Source organism: Anabrus simplex, chromosome 2, assembly GCF_040414725.1.
Source record: "Anabrus simplex isolate iqAnaSimp1 chromosome 2, ASM4041472v1, whole genome shotgun sequence".
Classification (NCBI taxonomy): domain Eukaryota; kingdom Metazoa; phylum Arthropoda; class Insecta; order Orthoptera; family Tettigoniidae; genus Anabrus; species Anabrus simplex.
Window position 1 is genome coordinate 1,192,870,831 of NC_090266.1, and position 23,619 is coordinate 1,192,894,449.

General features: G+C 40.3%; 1 protein-coding gene across 1 annotated transcript in view; it reads right to left on the reverse strand.

Annotated features, from left to right (window-relative positions):
* The window catches only part of LOC136863397 (uncharacterized), a 70,960-nt gene that overhangs the window by 24,406 nt on the left and 22,935 nt on the right, over positions 1-23,619 (reverse strand). Inside the window, exons 3-7 of the mRNA XM_067139808.2 lie at positions 17,761-17,868; positions 17,514-17,662; positions 9,677-9,838; positions 6,811-6,920; positions 454-565 (exon numbers count right to left, since the gene is read on the reverse strand). Of these exons, the coding sequence (XP_066995909.2) occupies positions 454-565; positions 6,811-6,920; positions 9,677-9,838; positions 17,514-17,662; positions 17,761-17,868 (641 nt within the window). The remainder of the gene's footprint in view (positions 1-453; positions 566-6,810; positions 6,921-9,676; positions 9,839-17,513; positions 17,663-17,760; positions 17,869-23,619) is intronic.

The following is a 23,619-nucleotide window of genomic DNA, read 5'->3' on the forward strand; positions in this document are numbered from 1 at the left end:
CCATGATTTATGGCTTTACTTTTTTTCTTATCATTCAGGTCAAGTCAATATAAGAATATTGGGCGACGATTTTAGCAAACGTGGGATCATTCCATCTCGAAATCTACAGTACAATCCCATCATCTGCGTTGAATGAGGAGTCTATAGACAGAACTAAATCTCCTCTTTCTAGTAGTTAAAGACGTAACACATTGAAATGTGACTTGCTTTGTAGAAATAGCAAGCATTAGTGCTTCCTTATTTACAGTATCCTCGAAAGATGAATTCGAACATTTCGAGATTGTATGTTGCTGTCAGCTCTTCTGCAAATCTTCCTTCCCTCCTTCCTTATATTCCCATGATAGTATCTAAAATAAGTTTATGGTTTGTAGAATGAACAACACAAAATGACATCATTATTACAAGGGGAATAATTTGTTAACAGTGTTCTGAGAATTCGATGGTTATACTTACTCGGAGCCGGTGCAAGGTTGACATATTATCCCTATGGATGCCATTGTGCCGTCCTCAAGAAATAGCATGTAGAATGCGTAACGATGCATCAAGTCCCAGTCACGTTTATTACCTGAAATGGAAGAAAAAAATGTTTTAATCATCTAGTTACAAAGGTTTGTTTTTAATTACAGATCTTGAAACACGATAGTGCTGACACGTAAGGACTCTACGTGATGTGATTTCCTTACAAAATTTCCTCAGTGGAAAATAATATAGGTACTGCTTTCATCTAGCGAGTTGCTGCGCGGTTTGCGCTACATAGCTGTCAGCTTGCATTCGGGAGATAGTGGTTCGAACCCCACTGTTGGTAGCCCTGAAGACAGTTTACCGTGGTTTCCCGTTTTTCCACCAGGCAAATGCTGGGAATGTACCTTAATCAAGGCTGCAGTCGCTTCCTTGCCACTCCTAGGCTTTCCGTCGCCATAAGCCCTAACTGTGCCGGCGCGACGTAAATAAAAAGGAATACTTTCAACACTAACAGACTAAGGTAAATGTTACTCATGAGCAATCCACACGTAAATATTTTCTAGTCGGAACATGGTTAGAAATCTTCGTTCGCGGTCTCAAAATGTACGTGGAGACGAAGTGTGCTGGGATTTACCCGAGAATAAGGGCCTGAAATCGTATGAGTGTGAAAATAAATTACCTGAACGATATTTAAACTTTAGATTAACCTCAGGAAGAAGGATAAAGCCCCTTATCTTTGAGTGATAGTGGCGATATCTGTTTGTAATGACTTGCTTTCAGTATTGTGCAAAAGGTATTCTCTGCTACGGCTGCCGATAGTAAAGTACAGTACCAGTAAACTTGTATGTTTTCTTAAGCTTTGCAATCAAAGAATTGCTAATTAGGGTTTGCAGTTTTAATCTCTATCTACAAATTGTCGACGAACTCAGCAGCAGACCTGTTAAAAGTTTGTAGCATGTAATGGCCACTGTTGTGAGCCACTTTGTGAAACGGGGTCGCAGATGTGGCAGTGGAAGCAATAATCACCCACTGGCGAAGAATTAAGTTGAGAAGATCACAACGAATCATGATAAACATAACGAAGGAGCCAACGTATTGAACAAATCAGTCATAGGAGAAAAAAGCAACTTTCCAAGGAATTGTCAGTAAGAACACAAACAATGGAGTGCGAAGGTCAAGAAACGAAGAAAATTTTTATTATTATTATTATTATTATTATTATTATTATTATATAATTCGCTGGGGCCATCAATGACCACGTTAAATCTTGTTACATTTGATACTGAACTTGGCCTTCTTCAGAGCCCAAATTTCCCTCATTCTTTGTGAGTGGGCCTGCTTACGCTCCTCTGTCCAAGGGGCACCGTGTCTTCTCTTCGATTGCTCGTCTCGGTTTAGCCCGTTCGTCAATATTTTCTTGTGGAAGAGATCTCTGTTAAGGGCGTCTTCGGCTGAGATATGTAGAATTTGCAGGTCTTCTTTGGTATTTCTAAACCAGGCAATTGTGGTTTTGGGGTTTGAATCAAAAAAGTGAAAGATTCCTTTAGTTAACTTTCTTCTGTCCATTCTTTTCAGATGACCGTAAAATCGTGCCCGTCTTTTTCTGATTGTGTCGGTAATTTTCTCTATTTTGCTGTAGACTTCCTTGTTGGATCTCTTTTGATGGATTCAATTTCTGTACTTTGATCCCAAGATTCCTCTCACAATTTTGCGTTCTCTTTTCTCCAGTTCTTCAAGAAGTCCTTTGTTGGCATTTAGAGACAGGGTTTCGGCTGCATATAGAACTACTGGCTTCAGAACTGTTTCATAGTGACGTATCTTGGTGTTTTGGGAAAGGCATTTTTTGTTGTAGATTGTGCGGGATGTTTGGTAGGCTATTTCCAGTTTGCGTACTCGCTCCTGAAGTGCTTCTTTGTCCAGTCCATTTTTCATGATGATTTCACCCAGGTATTTGAATTTGTCTACTCGGGTGATGTCCCCGTATTTTGTATGGAGTTTTGGTGGAGCCTCTTTGACGTTAGTCATTACTTCTGTTTTCTCATACGATATCTGCAAACCAGTTTGTTCGGCAATTTCCTTTAAAATTTCAATTTGAGCTCTAGCAGTTTCTATGTCGTTTGAGAGAACAGAAATATCATCGGAAAATGCTAAGCAGTCTGTTGCTATCCCCTTGGATTTGGTTCATATTCTTAATGGACTGTGGTTGGTTTCCTGTAATCTCACCCGCCAGGTTCTGATGATCTTTTCAAGAACACAGTTGAAGAGTATCGGGGATAGCCCATCACCTTGTCGGACTCCTGTTTTGATGTCAAAGAAATGCGAGAGACATCCGTGGAACTTCACCTTGGATTTTGTATTATTATTATTATTATTATTATTATTATTATTATTATTATTATTATTATTATTATTATTATTATTATTATTTATGGAATGAACAACAAAATATGACAACATTATTCCGAGGGGAATAATTTATTAACAGTGAAGTTCTCACAATCCGAAATGGAAGAACACCTATGATGTTATTACCAACGTTTGGTAATTAATTACAGATCTTGAAAGACGACAGCGACTGACGCATGACTCTATGCTATGTGATTTTTTTATACAATTTTCTCACTGGAAGGGAATGGACTACTTTCAACGAGCGAATGGCTGCGTGGTCTACGAGGGACTTCAATATATGTTTAAACATCTTCTAGCAAAATAATTGTTCTCTCGTTATAACCTCCCTATTATTACAAATAGCAAAACTATTCCATTATCACCAAGTTTTATATGAATAACAGTGGCGTGCACTGAACCCCAGCTACTCCAGCGTCGGTGGGGCAAATAATTCTGTACTTATATTTTCTTATCATTCCTTACAACGTTTCTTTATCAAGTTAAACAAACTGCAAACTGCTAAGTCAGCGCAAGTACAGCTGTCTCGATAACCCGGTCCAGGTCTCTCCAACGAGCTGGGTTTCTACCGCAGTGAAATTCAAGTCGCTTGGTTGAAGCATGAGCTGTAAGGCTCCTTCTCTTTGAAAGACGGGGTGATAGCTGTTGGCCTCGCTTGAGATTCCCAGCGTTTTACGGCGGTGATGCAGCTAGCTTGGGTATATGTTAATTAACACTCAAGGTGTTCTGCGCCTGGCACCAAAGGCTACAAGAATAAACAGTATAGTCACCTGCACATAATCTTGCTAAGAAAAATAGCCATTCTGTGAAACCAGTTGTAATAAAAGTATTTATTTTATTTTTGGATTTCGGCATGTATGAAGTTTCAGGGCGCCATTCATTGAAGACACATGTAGATTATGTTTTTCGATGCTCAAGGAAAATTATTGAGGTAGTACAGCAGGAACACAGAGCCAAGAGCGAAGTACAAGAGTTTTGGGTTTGGTTGATGTATACGACTGGGTTTGCCTGTAATTGGTGGTATATTGAGATTTTTTGCAGTGGTCCTCTTGGATTATAAGTGAAGTTTTCGTGAGGTCTGTGGCATTCTTCGTGAGTATAACTGTGGTATACGTAATGAAGAATATGTTTCCTCATGTGTCGTTGCTGTATCTACGCCCAGTAAGCGAGTGAAACTGTACAACTTCAACGACGGGAAAATACCTGCTAAATTTTACTCATTCTGTTTAGGTTAGGCTTCCTAAGTTAAAAATAAAAAGTTAGTCCCAGTATAATTCTGTGAAAACAATGACTGTATTATTACGAAGAGTCTTGGGATGAAACTCTAAGTGCAATGTTTAAAATCTGTTGTGATGGTGCCGTCACTGCCGTGAATACCCATTTCGAAATATGTGCGAGTATGTGGTTGAAAATATTCTTATTCAAGTGAGTTATAATTTCATAAGTTCTTTAATACATAAATTGTCTTATTTACATATTTATTTATTTATTTATTTATTTATTTATTTATTTATTTATTTATTTATTTATTTATTTATTTATTTATTTATTGCCTGCTTGTTATATTTTGCTTACTTATTGATTGTATTTGTAAAATAGTAATGTTGGCTTTAGAGAGAGTATTGGATCTGCGATTGCTTTAAAAAGAATTGCATTGAGCAAGTGGCCGTGTCGTTAGGGTCGCGTAGTTGTGAGCTTGCATTCGGGAGATAGAGGGTAAGTAAGAATTAACACAATAACATACAAATTCGTAATCTCCTCATCTGTAGAAGATTCGCGCTAGGCGAAGTGTAATACTTTTAGAATATCTGTGCACCTGGTACTGTATTAATTCTTATTAATTCTTTAGCTCTCTCGATTTTCTTCTGTTTTCGCCTTTTATCCTTCTGAAGACGCGGAGCAAAATCTCCGCGAAACATTAAATATTCCTCTTTATTTTCTTCGACACGGCGAAATCCCTAAAGATGATCATGTCTGGCAGTACAGGCTGTGAACGCGTCAGTCTAAATGTTTTAGATTACCACTGTGCATGATCAGTGTGCGTGTACACATAATGATACTGTAAAAATGAATCCAAAGCTTCAAAATGTTCGAGCTGAAAGTATGTTGTGGAGTTTCAATCCTTCACTATTCCGACTCCCACAGAAATAAGTCTAAAGTTTTTGTTGTCGTTTCTGTTGTTGACAACGTTTGTTTAGCCCAACGTGTGCAGTAAATATTTGCTCGTCTCACCCGAAAGGACAAAGGTTCAAGTCTGGAATTTGAGAAATTTAGGAACGAGTCCTCCGTTTCTGGAGTGGCACATGACGGTGGGGTTTACTCAGCCTTCAGCATAAATGAATATTAAATGGCACAGTGTCGAGGTTACGGTTAGTAGAAGGCATCAGCCTACATTCCACTTCAGTGTTACCAGTTATACATCCCACTAATATTGTTTCGGGTGTTCGGTGACATCTTTCTTCTCCCTAAGAGCCTTCATGGATTATATGCAGATACCTTCGCTTTGGTCGATTAACGTTGGCACTCTTTCAAAAGGGGCATGTAGGAGTTGGAGATTATAGCCAAAAACCTCTCCCGCAGGTTTTTGGTCTCATGGTTAGAATTCACTAACTGCCAGGTGCAACTCAACTTTGCTAAATTTAAGGTGTAAATATGGAGCTGAAACCTCACATTATACTTTAATTTATAAGTTGTTCAAGCTAGAGCAGTTGTTTTGACATAACATAATCTACGACTTAGATGTAATTAGAGAGCACCAGGTAAACTTGTCGTTCGGAATCAGTGGAACCTAGTTCACCTCCTCTTTGATATACTCAAGCTGCTTTTCCCTTCTCCTAAGGGAGCCTGTGGTCATCAGAAACCTGTCCTTAACGAAAGAACTCGAACATTGTCATCCGATTAGCGTCACGGGATTATTTTATTCATCGTCCCTCGATGAGGCTTTCAGCCCAAGTGGCTTTTTTAAGTTATGTTCATTTATATGTTTTCAGTGAAAGGGTGTGTTCTCGTACATATGTGGTAATTAATTAAAATGCCTGGTGGAAGGAAATCACGAACACCCTGTCCACTCTAGACAGAGGAGACCCCCAGGACATCAACACTAAATGAAACACCCTCATTATTCTGAAGGAAAATCAATTCATTTCTTAAGATTCACACACAACATTCTGACTTCTTAATCTCCCTTACGCTTGGTAAACAATTTACCAGTACAACACTGTGTTGTCATCTTAAAATGCTGCATTTTGGGGTCTCGAAAATAATTTACTATACAATAATAGTTCATTAATTCTAATGATATTTGAAATACAGTGAGTTAAGATGTACTAAAGATCTGTAATGTGGGGAATGTTAGAGCTGTGCATTAGGAATTTCGGTTTGTCCGTCAGTAGGATGGAAATATGCTCTTAAATTGCGTTAAGTGCTTATGAAGCACTTTCAAACTTATTCTATAACGTACTTTATGTTGGAGTATGTATTTAGAGCTATGAATAGCTGGTTCATGAAATCAGCGTTTGATAACACTATCATGAACATTCTGAGAAAAAGATTTGAATACACTTCAGATAACATTACATGGGATTTCTCTTATGTCTCCAACTTTGCACGCTATCCATTTCTTGTTATTTGATATAATTTGTCTTTGAATAGGTATGTTTGTATGTTTGTGAGTTTCTCTGAACTATAGCAGAGTGTTGATCGACCCGTATGTAAGCAGAAGATCGCTCCTGTGCTGTTTTCGTTATATGATTATTGGTTGATTTGGCTTCAAGTAAAAAAATGCTTAGAACACTTGCTCGAAGGTTCACTCGAACAGTGCTCCTTTTTTATACGGATAGCGTTTGAATAGACCCTAGAAATAAAATTCTCTCGTCCACATTCCTCTGATATTTGAGAGCCTTACTCTAATATTTTGACAGTACGAGGTAACATGCACTGTACCGTAACTGTGGTCTCGGAAGGCTTGCATTTGGACGTTGAATATCTTGTCATTGTTCAAGGAAATAACCGCCTTCATTGATCCCATCTGTTCGTAGTGAGTCTGGTGAGCTCTGAAAAGAAAAATAAGAAATCATTCAATCACGCTCGTTTAAAACACTTAAATATTCAAAATTGTAGTTAATTTTACCATTTATAAGCTTCTTTAAGAGATTCACAGCCTTGCTAACAACTGGAGTTGACATTGTATTTAATTGAATGCAATGAAATGGAAATTATAGACCCTACAAAATTTTGAACACACGACTGATGGAAACTGCCAAATTAAAGAAGGACGTTTAAGAAAATACAGTTCCAAAATTTCCGACAAGTACAATCTTAACAAAATGGAATTCACTAATCTCCCTTTATGGTTCGATTGTACAATTCCAAATACTTTGTTGACTAGAGAAGTGCGTACAAGACAGAAAAGCCTTTACAGTCTATCACTATGTCAACGTTATAAAGCACCCCACTGCTATTTTACGAAATCACATAAACATCATTCGGGAAAATTAGAAATAATCTTAAAACATATACGTGTCATGTAATAAAATGTAATTTTGTATTTTCGTGATAAGACTGCGTCTGGTCAGATGTTTTAATAAATAACTACTACTGTATTTTCATGAATGCGTACGCAGTTTTTTGCCTCACGAAAGGGACCTGTCTCACTCTCATCTTTAGCTTCAACAATATGAAAATGGCTGAGTAATGCTATTCCTCATACAGACTCGTGAATTTTTATATGATGATGCTGGATTTAGAATGTTAAACTAATAGTATTTCTTGTAATATTTCATTTCCATGGAATTGCTTGTTGTACTCTTGTTGTTGTTGTTGTTGTTGTTGTTGTTGTTGTTGTTGTTGTTGTTGTTGTTGTTGTGTAATTACATTTTAACTTTATTACATCACGATACTCTAAGAGACCATTGCCATCAAGGTATTTCCCAATTGCGATGTATTTGTCAACAATAATCCCACAATAATACAGGAATCACAAATTAATAAAGTAATGTTGCCCAAAATAGCTTTAATTACCGAGTGAGTAGACTATATGATTCGGGCCTCGTATCTGTGAGTTTATATTCGGGAGATGGTGTGTTTAAATACCAATGTCAATAGCCCTGAAGATGTTTATCCGTGGTTTCCAATTTTCACAACAGACAAATGCTGGGACTGTTCATTCAGGTCACGGCCGGTACCTTCCAGTAAGAGCCCTGTCGTATCCTATCGTCGCCATAATACATGTCTTTGTCAGAGGGACTTAAAGTCAATAGCAATAAATAAAGTTTAACTTGAGTTATGGAATTTGATAAAGGTATAGACAATCCTAGCCAGGTGAGCGCAAGGAGAGCGATGATTCAAGAGCATGTTTGAAATGTCCGCTCCTATGAGCCTACCATATGGACTCTGTGGGCCACTTACACCCATTGCCTTTGGTTCACGAACTTGATCATGACAACAGAATACTCCGTCATGGAACATCGCTACACAGCAAAATTATTATTTTTCCGTTCAATATCGAATGGTTGTTAGATACTGTGTGCTATAATGCGAGAGTGAACTAACCCACAAATTATTAAAAATGAGTTATTGAGATATGTGGATATTACTATTATACAGTTATTATCCCACAATAGAAGAATAACTATTATCCACTTTTACACTCGCACTGCACGAAAGAAAGATTTTGGAATATCTCTGAAATATCGGTAATATTACATCATGGCTGACGGTGACATATGGCTGCTTAGAGTCGGTGTGACTTGAAACCCATACACTATTAGTAAACCTTAAATGTAACAAGAAATTCATGTTGAAGTAAATCTGAACCTAACTGCATTTTGAAACAAGTAACTGATTAAAATTCGACTGTTGTAAAAGTAAACGATTTTTAAAATTTCGTTTTTCAGATATGGCGATTTGAAGCTGACATTTGTCAGATAAATAATGGATATTAGAAAACGATTTTAATTCTCCTATATTCTTGGACTATAAATAATTGTTTAAGAACAAAAAATGTGACTATTAATGTATTCAATTTCATGCAATGTAGACAAACACAAAAGTCAAAATATCTCAGTTCCATGCCTGTGTGAGTTCGCTCTCTATCGCATTCTAATACTCAATTAGTAAATTAAAGGTGGGGTCTATTACTACCTATAAGTCAGGGCTAAAGGAGCACGTAAGAAGGATGTTTTCATCAGAATATCATGAGTAGAGCCCGGATGTTTATGCAGTAATAGGTTAGAATGCAAACTTACTGAAGCGAGTAAAAGTAGAGTCTACCTGCACGACGGTAATGCTATGAGGTTTGCATAAACATTAGGGGTTCTTCCCGTTAGAACCCCTAGAATGTATGTTACTCCCACTACATTATATTAGAGTGGGCTAGTCGACATTTCCTACTAAGTGATTTTGTTACTAAATAATTTTGTTAGTAGGAAATGTCGACCAGCCCGCTCTAACGTAATGTAGTTGGAGTAACATATATTCTAGGGGTTCTAATGGGCCGAACTCCTAATGATTATGCAAACCTCATAGCATTACCGTCGTGCGGGTAGACTACTTATTACTCGCTTCAGTAAGTTTGCATTCTAACCTATTACTGCATAAACATCTGGGCCCTAATCATGAGTTAATCAACATAAATGGATATAATATTTCTGCATTGTATTCCTTCCGTGAGTAGTGAGTATTTCCAAATTTGGAAGAAAAGAGAAAGAAAAAAGAAGTTTCATCAAAGATATTCAATAAAATCTAACACTGTGATCTAAGATTGCGTCATTTAATTACTTTATAGACACATACAAACAATTCAACTTACTCTTTCAAATTGTTGAAGTACCGTTTTGACCATGTCTCCCTGGCAATTGAACTTGCTAAGGCTGGAATATGTAAATCAGTATCAAAGTTGAAATAAGGCAGATTTGATACCCAGTCACCATCAATCTTCACGTTGTATATTTTGGTTGGATCCGACAATAATCTGAAAACAAGGGTTCAAATTAGTATTAATTTTTGAGACATTTTTCCTTGAATCGATGAATAGTAGTGCTGTAACCTAGGCACCTCAATTGTTTGCCCATTAACTCTAATTTAATATATCGTTTCCCAATTTGATACAAGAACTGTACGAAAATGTTCATCATTCAGCAATGTTTGGGCTGTGGTGTACAAGAGTGATTCAGTAAATAATGTAATTACTTAATTTTGCGCACCTCCTGTGTTATTCTAGTACGCAGTTGATACGTGTTAATTTTACTCATAGTCTTCGTTCTTGTCTAAGCATTTTATTTTAATAATATTTTAACGGAAATAATTTGTCAAAGAAGAAAACAAGGTCAAGTATTCAACGTCAGAACATGAGGCTCGTTCAACTTCTCCGGCCGTTTTTAACTTTCTTTCACCTAGATACTTCTTCAATGGTGCTAAGTTTCGTCTTTATTTGTTGGACGATGGCACTATCAGTGATTGTGGGTTTCCCAGAGCCGTACCTATAAACATTTATAACCATTGAAAAGTTTACAATACATAAACAATTTTGCACATTTAAGCACATGCTATAAAAGTGATATGATAAATCTGAGGATGTTCATGTAAAACGAAATATGTCATTTTGTTGTTGATAAAAGGTTTACTCTTACATGTATGTTATCGTGTTTTCATAAATTTTGTATTTCATGTTCCAGAGATTGAAAAAGTAAAGGTTCCATTTATTTATTTATTTATTTATTTATTTATTTATTTATTTATTTATTTATTTATTTATTTATTTATTTATTTATTTATTTCCCTTGTTTTGCTTGGCGTAGCTAAGACTATGGAGCCCTCCTCTTACACTAATACAAGGTTAACAAATATATGAAATGAACAGTACCATCCCGGCATTAGCCTGGAGGAGAAGTAGGAAACCACGGAAAACCACTTCCAGGATGGCTAAGGTAGGAATCGAACCCACCTTTACTCAGTTGACCTCCCGAGGCTGAATGGACCCCGTTCCAGCCCTCGAACCACTTTTCAAATTTCGTGGCAGAGCCGGGAATCCAACCCAGACCTCCGGGGGTGGCAGCTAATCACACTAACCACTTCACCACTGAGGTGGACACAATTTACAGTTACTACATTATGTTAAACACATTGTATACATACATTTTACATATTTACATTTTATCAGTCCTTAGCAAGTGTGCTGATGGGTTGTGTCCTCCTGCAATCCACTGGGTGATACTTAGAGCACTTCATGCCAAAGAGTTGGCAGATACATCTTTCGTCCGGAACATGGAATCTGAAGTTTACACTTATCCTTCCATGGAACCCATGGCCACAAAATCTTGTGAGGACGTGGACTCCGGCCTGCAGTGGCGGCCTGTGGAATCTCAGGTCGGGAAGGGGGGACGGCCACAGTATTTTTTCCCACAAATCGTTTTTTTTTACTGACCAGTAACACCACACCCATTCAAGTCTTCCGCACGAAAACAATCTAATTCACTGCTGCCAATCCTCACAAAACGCAGGATGCAAGCCAGAGGCCCTATCTGAATCAAAATTCCTGGTCTCAAATGTTACATTTCAATAGAGTTATTTGTTATATTTCTTCTTAAAATATGAATAATAGGGCAAACAACGTCGTAAATTATTATTTAATTTTATTGTATGCAACCATGGAGATTTGGCTGGCACATACTCGTATAGGGGTTTGTAAGGACTCTCCGCACCTTTCCTCCTCCGGAAACCGTCCACCAGCGCGCATCCCCTTACATCTCAAACCCCTCGCCCACAATATATCCTCGGACGGAAGCTCGAGAGCCCGTGCCTTAACTTCAACCTGAAAACATTTACCAGTGAACTGCGCGCTGAAAGTCAGTCAGTCACCGAAGTTTGACATTGCCGAACAGTCTTCCTTATCGATGGGAATTTACAGTTCTTACAATGAAATGTAAATTTTCTTAGCATTATTCGAGTCCAATATTTTACTTCAAATGTCGAGAGAAAATAAAAGAACCTTTTCGTTCTCTAGGGAGGACGAGTCCTTAAGGGCCGGCCCGAGAGTAGTAAATGCAGAAAAGGAGTACGTACATAGCGCACAACGGGAAAAGCACGAGTGATATAGTATTCATTACTAATCAATGTACCGAGCTCGATAGCTGCAGTCGCTTAAGTACGACCAGTGTCCAGTAATCGGGAGATAGTGGGTTCGAACCCCACTGTCGACAGCCCTGAAGAGGGTTTTCTGTGGTTTCCCATTTCCGCACCAGGCAAATACTGGGACTGTACCCTAATTAAGGACAGGGCCGCTTCCTTTCCATTCTTAGGCCTTTCCTATCCCATCGTCGCCATAAGATCTATCTGTGTCGGTGCGACGTAAAGCCACTAGCAAAAAACTCTGGAAACACCAACAAAGTACTCTAGAAAACTCGACAAGGAGCTTTCGGATATGGAGAAGATAGCCATATTGGAAATGGAGGTGTTAATCAAGCGAGGAAATCTAGACGAAGCTATGAAAAAATTACGGCATATTTACATTTACTCGGAAGTAGTTTAAGAAATAACCTGTAAAAACGTAAAAATAATTACAACTGCATTAGGAGTGTGATATCAATAATTTTAACAGTAGTAACAGTTCCACCTAATAGACTACATATTTCTTACACTGGAAGTCAGGCTCCGTAACTCGTCTGGTAGGGATTTACAGACCCGCGCTGTTATTGGGATCGCGCTCCACTACCTACTTTTGCGGTTTGCGGAGACACCGAGGTGCCGGAATTTCGCCCCACAGTAGTCCTTTTACGTATCGGTGATCTACAAACACGAGGCTGAGCACTTTGAAATACCAGCGGACTGAGCCGGGATCGAAACCGCTAATTTAGATAGGGAAGGCCAGCGCTTTTTTATCTGTGCCACTCACCCGAGTGGTGTTAACGCTGTCTCGCACGCGTGGTATCAGCTTACGCAACATTTATTTATCTGCACTCCACGACCTCACTGATAAGATTCTCATCTCACACCTGTTCCTGTAACTATCAGCGGCTCGTGAAGCAATCGCAGTGTAACATCAATCATTGGCATTTCTACCCATAACGTTTCAAATTACGCAATTCGCACTTCATTTGTTCAACATATGCTGTATTTTGTCAATAAGTGTCTTACCCCTGCTTGATTTCGGTACAATATTTTAATAATAGTTTTAACAATAATGTTATTGGCTATACGGCCCACTAACTACTTTTACGGTTTTCGGAGACGCCGAGGTGCCGGAATTTAGTCCCGCAGGAGTTATTTTACGTGCCAGTAAATCTACCGACACAAGACTGGCGTACTTGAGCACCTTCAGAAACCACCAGACTTAGCCAGGATCGAACCTGTCAAGTTTGGGGTCAGAAGGCCAACTCCTCAACCGTCTGAACCACAGCGCGGCATTGCAAAATTTTAGTCTAAATTTAACCTGCATATGAAGTTGGGATGCTTTCTTTCGTTGGACTGAAAACTGACTATTTCTCTCATTCACTATTGAAAACCAAGCTCGATAACTGCAGTCACTTAATTGTGGCCAGTATCCAGTATTCGGGAGATAGTGGGTTCGAACCCCACTGTCGGCAGTCCTGAAGACGGTCTTCCGTAGTTTCCCTTTATCACAACAGGGGAGCTACCCTGGCTCATTTTGAGTTTTGGTTAATGGTTTATGGCCAAATCCCCTTCCTAATACCACGTAATATTTTTCAGGTAAGAATCCACCCGAGGATACAACTGGACCCCGGCCGTCTGCGTGGAATGCCACATATCCGGAACTTCTTTCGTAATCACTTACTTCATTTGTAAGCTCATGGAATGATCGAACCATTTAGAACCCTAGTCAATGTAAATAACAGAATGGAAAGTAACTTTACCCAATAAATTTCATGCTTGTGTAACGAGATTTGTGTATCTTACTAGGGAGTGTGAAGGAAGATGATCAAAACCCTTACCATTTATGTACGCTTCATGACACAAAAAGGCCGGGCTGAGTGGCTCAGACGGTTGAGGAGCTGGCCTTCTGACCCCAACTTGGCAGGTTCGATCCTGGCTCAGTCCGGTGGTGTTTGAAGGTTCTCAAATATGTCAGCCTCGTGTCGTTAGATTTACTGGCACTTGAAAGAACTCCTGAGTGACTAAATTCTGGCACTTCGGCCTTTCCCAAGACCATCAAAAGTAGTTGGTGGGACGTAATAAAGCAATAACATTATTATTATGACACAAAAGGCATGTAAAAAGTAAGTAAACGGGACCTAAGTTTGGCGTTGAATCTGAAATACAAGGTCGTGATTTTTTATTTAAAAATCGCACATGCCTTGTCCGGGATTCGACCCGTGACCATCTTAGTGGGAAGCTAGTGACTATTCTACTCAGGTAACACGACCACGATACACGAAAATTGATGGGCTGAAAGTTTGCAAGTTTCCAAGTACAGGCGCGACCAAAAGAGAGGTGCATATTATCACAGATATTTCCTAGGTAGTTAATTCACGGTCCCGCCTCTGTGGTGTAGTGGTTAGTGTGATTAGCTGCCACACCCGGAGGTCCGGGTTCGATTCCCGGCTCTGCCCCGAAATGTGAAAAGTGGTACGAGGGCTGGAACGGGGTCCACTCAGCCTCGGGAGGTCAACTGAGTAGAGGTGGATTCGATAACTACCTCAGCCACCCTGGAAGTGGCTTTTCGTGGTTTCCCACTTCTCCTCCAGGCAAATGACGGGATGGTACCTAACTTATGGCTACGGCCGCTTCCTTCCCTCTTCCTTGTCTATCCCTTCCAGTCTTCCCATCCCCCACCAAGACCATTGTTCACCATAGCAGGTGAGGCAGCCTGGGCAAGGTGCTGGTCATCCTCCCCAGTTATATCCCCCGACGCAGAGTCTGAAGCTCCAGGACACTGCCCTTGAGGCGGTAGAGGTGGGATGCCCCGCTGAGTCCGAAGGAAAAACAAACCCTGGAGGAGCCCTCTACTTTACAGCCTTACTACAAACCCTAAATATTGTCATAACCATGTGAAAAGATCAGAAACCTTTCTTAACTACTTCGTTAATGAGATTACCCCAATGAAGATCATGTCTTATATTAACACCTGGTTACTTACAGTGTCCCGCAATGAGGTACTATCATCCCATCAATATAGTAATTAAAACTGAGAGGACCTTTGATCATGGTGAAACGTACAGCTTGACTTTTCATCCCATTTACATTCATACCATTGTCTATTGTCCATCGCACAGCATTGTTTAAGTCCCCCTGCAACTCATTCACTGCTCGATACAGCAAATAGCCGTGTCTGTGACTGCCGTTCTTTACTCATGTCATTTACAGTATGTACATAGGAAAAAGGTCCAATAATACTGCATGCGGGACCCTCTCCTGATCGTTATAGGATCAGATAACACTTCACCTACTCTAATTCTCTGAGTTATATTTTCTAGAAACCTATCTTTCGTCTAGTCCAATAGCCCTTGTTTTTGTCAGTAATCTCCCATGATCAAAAGCCTTGTGTAGGTCAACAACGATACAGTCCACTTGGCTTCCTAAATATAAAATATCTGCTATATCTTGCTGGAATCGTAAAAGTTGAGCTTCAATACAATAACCTTTCCTAAACCCGAACTGCCTTCTATCAAACCAATTAGTAATTGCGAAAACGTGTCCGATAACAATTTGTGCTATAATACGAGAAGCAATTCGTAGTGTGGGCTGACCATATATTTACTGTAAGCATAGAAATTGATACACGAGGTTATTTCACTTCATCTAACATAATTATTGTCGCCCCTACGGGAATCAAAATTTTTAGATCATTAGTGACCATTCATGGAACCCAACTGATTTAAAGCCCATCCTCACTATGGGTATTATGGTTCGTATTTCTTCTCACTATTGGTGGGTTAACAGGAGTAGTGTTAGCCAACTCTTCAATTGATATCACTTTACTTGATACATATTATGACGTAGCTCACTTCCGCTATGTGCTATCTATAGGGCAATCATGGCCGGATTTATTCAATATCCCCTATTCAAAGGATTAACATTAAATCCTAAATAACTTAAAATCCAATTCACAACTATATTCGTAGGTGTAAATTTAACATTCTTCTCACGACATTCCTAAACGTTAGATTGTATACCATGACAATACTCCGGTTACCCAGACAATTATACCACTTGAAATGTAGTCTCAAGTTTAGGGTCTACCATCTCCTTCATTGGAAATATCTTCATCTTCATCAACTGAGAAAGAATGATCTCAAACCGAACCGTTTTATTACGTATAAATATGGTAAGTTCTCTATAATGATAGCAGAAATTTTACTACACCTGTTCAGTAACATGTAGCATTTGTAAATACGCCAAATATGCTGAAAATAAAGTTTATTAATTTATTAATTTATGCAACTATAGACTTTCCATTCTACTAAAAAGTTGCTAGTATGTGCCTTGAATGATCTTAATTGCAACTCTGTTCGGCATAATACGTGTATAGAAATCAGGCGGCTATTTGGAAGCTACGAGCTGATCCTGAGTTCCGACCACATTCTCCACAGATTAAAGTTGTGTGTGAGTTTATTCGTCGTTGCTGAACACACTAGCAACTGTAGTGCTGCTGTACCAAATACCAGCCTACGAAAAGGCTTACAAAAGCAATGGGGTCCCGGGTTCGATTCCGGCCGGGTCGGGGATTTTAACCCGCATTGATTAATTCCGATGGTTTGGGGGATGTGTGTCGTCTTCAGCATTAGGATTCATCGTAGGTACGGCCCCATGCTCAGAGACGCGCAGGTCGCCTATCAGGTGACAACTCTGAAGGCCTCACCGGAGGCCACAGGTCTAGGATTAACGTTATAACCGGAGTATCTATTCTTGTTCTAAATTATTTAAACAATCCACCCCCGTGTATTCCCACTATGTCAAGGAGAGGGGGAGGGAATAAAAGTTTTCATTATGGGCGTCATGGACGGTAAAACTGTTTCTCAGGCCAGCGATATTTGTAACTGTGATGTGACTTGAGGAGATGGTGAAATGAATGCAACCGTAGCTACTGGTATAAACTGTCCCGGCATTCGATTTAGTGCAGAATGGAAAACCACGGGAAAGTTTCTCAGGACAGCCGATCGCGGGGACCTGACCCTCCGACTCCCGAATGTAGAACTGTAAAATTACCCTCTGTTACGCGGAATCCCATTGTACTCAGTCCTGTGTTAACAAAAATAAAGGTATTACGTTATAGTGCATAATAATGAAACAATTTTGTTCTCACTCATAATGGAAATTAAGACGGAAAAGAACACAATTCCGTAAGACTGCATTGAAGGTAGTGGCAGTACAATTCTACGACAAACGAAGTAAAAGGTGTGTATGTGACACAGACTGAAACGACCGGACATAAGCGGACTCGGTCGGACCTTTCATACACAGTTGAAGTATACCATGCTATTCATAGAAACGTTTGGTGGTTTACCTATATAGCCGGGCGGCAGACTATTTCATTTAACCTAATAGTATGGTCTACATACTAGTCCATGCAAGGCTATAGTGTACTCCACATCGTGGCCAACTATAGCCTATCAATCACTAGTGTTTGAGGCTGTAGACAGATCTGACGATGTGTTGATCTGTACTTTATAAACTATTTTCAGTATACATACCGCATTTTTCCTTCAAATATTACTTTCCATTTGTGCATTGGTTGAATGGGTTTCAAAGAAATTCCTTCTGCTCCAAATTCACTGTTATTTGAGCCAAATAATACAGTATCAGGGAGTTTTTCACTGCATAATAATCCAATCCCAGGCACCTGTAAAAAATGTTCTATGTAATCTCTGCAAATTATATATCATGATATGGTGTTCGCCCAATATCATAAAATTTCAATTCGTGTAAATTGCCACTTACAACGAGGTAACAGAGTCCATTGACTATACCATGCTGTCTTCTTTCGCTCCCAGCTACGAAGTAGAAGCCATCCTTATTAGTACCCATGAAGAACACTGCATCAAAAGCCTGACAACAGAAAGATTTGATTAACCAACAACTACAGCAACCGAACGAATTTGAAGATTACGTAAAACAAAAACTAACATGTCTGTCTGCCATTTTCCTTCAATTTACCTTAGAGGATTAAGATATTTTCGCAATTTTTTATATTAATGTCACTAAACTGTAATAGTATATTTTTTACATCAGCAGTGGTCAAGTATCATACATATACACTGACTGACAGAGCAAATGCAACACCAAGAAGGAGTGGTCAGAACTTTATGCCAATTGCAGGGTAGACTGACGTCACTGAGGTACGCTCATGATGTGAAATGCGCCGCTGTGCTGCGCACGGAGCGAACGATAAATGGGACACGGCGTTGGCGAATGGCCCACTTGGTACCGTGATTTCTCAGCCGACAGTCATTGTAGAACGTGTTGTCGTGTGCCACAGGACACGTGTATAGCTAAGAATGCCAGGCCGCCATCAACGGAGGCATTTCCAGCAGACAGACGACTTTACGAGGGGTATGGTGATCGGGCTGAGAAGGGCAGGTTGGTCGCTTCGTCATCGCAGCCGATGCCCATAGGGATGTGTCCACGGTGCAGCGCCTGTGGCGAAGATGGTTGGCGCAGGGACATGTGGCACGTGCGAGGGGTCCAGGCGCAGCCCGAGTGACGTCAGCACGCGAGGATCGGCACATCCGCCGCCAAGCGGTGGCAGCCCCGCACGCCACGTCAACCGCCATTCTTCAGCATGTGCAAGACACCCTGGCTGTTCCAATATCGACCAGAACAATTTCCCGTCGATTGGTTGAAGGAGGCCTGCACTCCCGGCGTCCGCTCAGAAGACTACCATTGACTCCACAGCATAGACGTGCACGCCTGGCATGGTGCCGGGCTAGAGCGACTTGGATGAGGGAATGGCGGAACGTCGTGTTCTCCGATGAGTCACGCTTCTGTTCTGTCAGTGATAGTCACCGCAGACGAGTGTGGCGTCGGCGTGGAGAAAGGTCAAATCCGGCAGTAACTGTGGAGCGCCCTACCGCTAGACAACGCGGCATCATGGTTTGGGGCGCTATTGCGTATGATTCCACGTCACCTCTAGTGCGTATTCAAGGCACGTTAAATGCCCACCGCTACGTGCACGGTGGCACTCCCGTACCTTCAGGGGCTGCCCAATGCTCTATTTCAACAGGATAATGCCCGCCCACACACTGCCCGCATCTCCCAACAGGCTCTACGAGGTGTACAGATGCTTCCGTGGCCAGCGTACTCTCCGGATCTCTCACCAATCGAACACGTGTGGGATCTCATTGGACGCCGTTTGCAAACTCTGCCCCAGCCTCGTACGGACGACCAACTGTGGCAAATGGTTGAGAGAGAATGGAGAACCATCCCTCAGGACACCATCCGCACTCTTATTGACTCTGTACCTCGACGTGTTTCTGCGTGCATCGCCGCTCGCGGTGGTCCTACATCCTACTGAGTCGATGCCGTGCGCATTGTGTAACCTGCATATCGGTTTGAAATAAACATCAATTATTCGTCCGTGCCGTCTCTGTTTTTTCCCCAACTTTCATCCCTTTCGAACCACTCCTTCTTGGTGTTGCATTTGCTCTGTCAGTCAGTCTATATACAGGAGTATAAATAGTTACTTCTTATCATAAGGAGGCCAAAAAACAATATACATTTCAGCACAAAACATATTGGCAAAAAAGCATATTGTTAGTATTATATAGGTAGTAGCGGCTGCTGAAAGGTACTGACGGGGGAGCACTACTTTTTTACAAGTTTACATGCTCACTGAACACACAAGTGAAGAAATGCATATTCTGTTTTTCCTAACCTGATCTTTACTGTATGTTTGTTAATCGATTGGCGATAAACAGAATCCGGTTGTGTCACCATACTCACTACATTCCAAGCATGAATGGGGCCTATGACCAAGCTGCCAGGCCCCTTTAAGGTAAGACCGAATGCCCTATCTCGTCAATGTTAATTTTGTATAATTCATGTTCTTTTATCTCAGAAACTGCTAAAGATAAATGCATGTCATTTTTACAGTGTATTCCTCAACTCTTACTAAGTGCTCGAATCTACAATCGGAACTGTGGTTCAATAAATGTGGGAGTAATGATTTTTTTGAAAAGATATATTCCAATAAAAAAACTCATGAACAATGAGGCATAACTCTCAAGGTGTTAGTCGTAATGACCTGATTGTAGATCCCCAGCTGTATTGTATACACATTAAGTACCTGTCAAATTTTCATGGTTATACATTGTATAAATTTGAAGAAAAAGGAACATTTATTGAGATTTTTTAAGTTTCAAGAAAATCAACTCCAAAGTTGAAGAGTGAAAACAGTACCTTAAAAGTTACCCTATACGTTTTCCTGGACAAATCAGAAGCATCCAGCACCATAATCTGACTCATCACTGGCTAACCTGCTCCTTTTTTCCTTCTTTCTTGCTTCTTTTGTTGCCAGATTTGCCTCAAATTATGCTTTTTGCACCCTTAACCATTCAAGCACTTTCAAGCCAGATGCTGTATGCTTTCCTATTTCTGCTACCAGTTCTTCAAGAACCTTCAGTCTGCCTGAATTCCCATGATTTAAGGTAACTACAGCATCTGAGACCCCTAACTTTAATGTATTATACCCCACAAATCCTGGCCCAGATTATATTAAAAAAAACAGAAAAAAATGTGGAACCACAACAAGGATTCAATAAACCTATAACTTTATCGCCAATTAATTGTTTGTAAACAACAGTAGGCAGACATCTTAGACGGTAAGGCCGCGTGCACACCGAGCGCGCTTCGCATAGTGTGTCGCGTGTTGCTCAACGCTAAGCGTCACGCTAAGCATAACCAGTGCTTTGTTCCTAAGCCAGGTGTTCACACCGTCCGCGCTCTGCTGCGCTGAACGCCTACCTTACAGCTAAGCGAAGCGCCAGACAACGCGCAGTGTTGGTTAATTGCTTAGCGTTACCTAGCTGGTTCTGAAGCTATGGCAGAAGAAATTATCTGTGCAGTGTTTCAAAGAGAAGAAATATGGAACCCGAGACACAACAACTATAAAAATGTAACTGTTTTGCAAAATAAGTTGACTTAAGTATCTACAACAATTTCATCGCATTCCTATAGTAAACATATACGGTAATATTACTTCTATTGTCAAACTTTACTGGGCTTAACATTGGACAGGATGAAACTGCGTATGGATTTGAGTGTCGGAAGTGTCCGAGGAGAAGTTCGGCTTGCCAGGTGCAGGTCTTTTGAATTGACTCCCGTAGGTGACCTGCATCGTGATGAGGATGAAATCATTATGAATACACACGTACACCCAGTCCCCGTGTCAATGGAATTTATTATGATTACAATTCCCGACTCTGCCGGGAATCGAACGCGGGACTCCTGTCACCAAAGGCCAGTACGGTAACCATTTAGCCACGTAACCGGACACTTTGTGACAAAGTGCATATAATCTCCCAGACTCTGTCATATAGGTTTATAATTTTGCCAATGGAGGGTGGTAACATGATGAATATCACTCTTCAAGCTAGTAGTGAGCTTGGAAGTAAATATTTATGTTTATGAATTATATTTTTCACACATTTACTCCACTTTTGTTACGATGATAAATTGTGCTTGCTAATTGTAACAATATTGCAAAATACTGTTCATAAATGATTACATAAAAAACGTGATTTAGCCGGAAATTTAATTTCTACGTGTTTGCTGCCCGGTGCTTCTAGAAAATTAGGAAAATTGAATTTCTCCCAATACTTCTCTCTACTTATCGCCACATTTCAGTTGCAGGGTTTGGAAAGTCAAAGGTATTTTTTGTCATTCTTAAGTAATCATAAAATTTATGGCGATAAAGTCTTGCATCTCTGTACAAACGATGGAATTCTCCGAAAGTAATTCGTTCTTCATTAAATTCACGAACCAACTTTGGATTCTTCTTTCTAATTTTCAATTTTAGGCAACTGTTATCCAACAGTAAACTGTTTCTAGTGTACTTGGATAACGGCATTAGTTTGTGACCACCCTAAAACGCCTCGCACCAAACTAAGCTGAGAGCATGGCGTAGAGTTTTCGGTGTGAACAGCAAGCACGCCTTGCGCTATGCATAGCATTTCACGCTACACGCGACACACTATGCGAAGCGCGCTCGGTGTGCACGCGGCCTAACAGTACAGCCAACTTCCGGAGCTTTAAAATGAGCCGAACCACAACCTTCTAGGTCAAGAAGTTCCTGACATATCAATGACTATACCAATCGGTGCAACATGAAACGAAAATCCATGCAGTGTAGATGTAAATTTAAAAAATAATTAAAAATACTTCTAGGACGAATTTCTATATAAATGATACACCAAAATGTTCGTTAAAGTCCAAATTGTAACATAAGTCAATAAACGAAAAACGTCATTTTTTCCATATTTTGGCGTTCGGTCTTACCTTAAACAACAAATATCATCGTCGTCAACAACCATGCATGCATTAATAAGTATATTGAGAGGAGCTGTGGGGTGTTTTACATGTTTTAAGTGTGTGAGATTTGTTACTCCAGCTTTCGCCCAAGTCAAGTCTGAATAACACCCATGGAAAATATAAAAAACGCAATATTTGACTCACAGTCACGCAAGCATTCATGTTCACTGTACACCTGTTGCTGGGATCTACGTCGATATTCGCCCCTTTTTGTTGACTCACCTGTTCTGGTCTTAAATGAGGTAAAAAAGCAAAGCAAACTCTTCTCTGCACACGCCATGAAGGACCTTGGAGAGGTGGAAGGTAAAGGCACTTGATGGGATAGAGTGGTTAGTTCTATGCTCGGCCGCCTTTGCCCCCAGGAATTAACCTTGTACTCATTTTTGGTGTAGGCTGAGAGAACCTCAGGACCATAAGCACCTCCGCAAGTGGAAATATTGTTTCTTAATTCTAAAATGAGGTGCCAGGTAAAATAAAACATTGCTGGTTGACCGAGTGTCTCTATCCCTGTCTTTTCAGTTAGGGACAGTTTCGAAAATGGCCTGTTTAAAATATTACTCACAGAATCCAGTCTAGTAACAGGGGTATTACTGGATGCAGGTTATTTAAGTCAGAATTTGAAGAGATGCCGACTGGATGGCCGCTCACTTCATATTATTCAGCGCTGCCCGTCAAATGCACCTCTATGCGTTAGTAAGCCTCGTTTTCGAACGCTCAGTAGTAGGCTCGTATTTGGTACAGTAGCACTTCAGTTGTTGTAAACATATCGACAATTTTCTGCATCTTTGGAGTGTTTGTAAATGCCCCCTCTTAGAGAACGTGTATAGTAAAATGACTGCTATTTGTTTCACATCCGAAACACAGCACGTAGTTGCGCTCCTTTGTAAACAAGCGATTAGGCATACCATTCATCATTATTGCATGCAGGACACTTATACGTAGCATGTAAGGGCCTGGAGGGCCACCTTGTATAATACATATATTCGCACATTGCAATCGACAGATTTAATTTTAATTACACCACAATAACTATTATATAATACGATATTGACTAATTTTATTAGCTAGCGTAATAGGCTTCTCAGACGGCAGATTTGCAGCATTTGCATTTGAAACAAATTTTGAACACGGTGCAATATGCCTTCATGTGTTTCGTTGCAGGGACTAGCTTCGCCAGTGCCCATATCTCCCGTTCTTAGCATGTTAAGAAAGTAGGTTTTACGCAGGTGCGAACCGAACTTACCCAAGAAAGGATCTGCAGAGAAGGGCAGA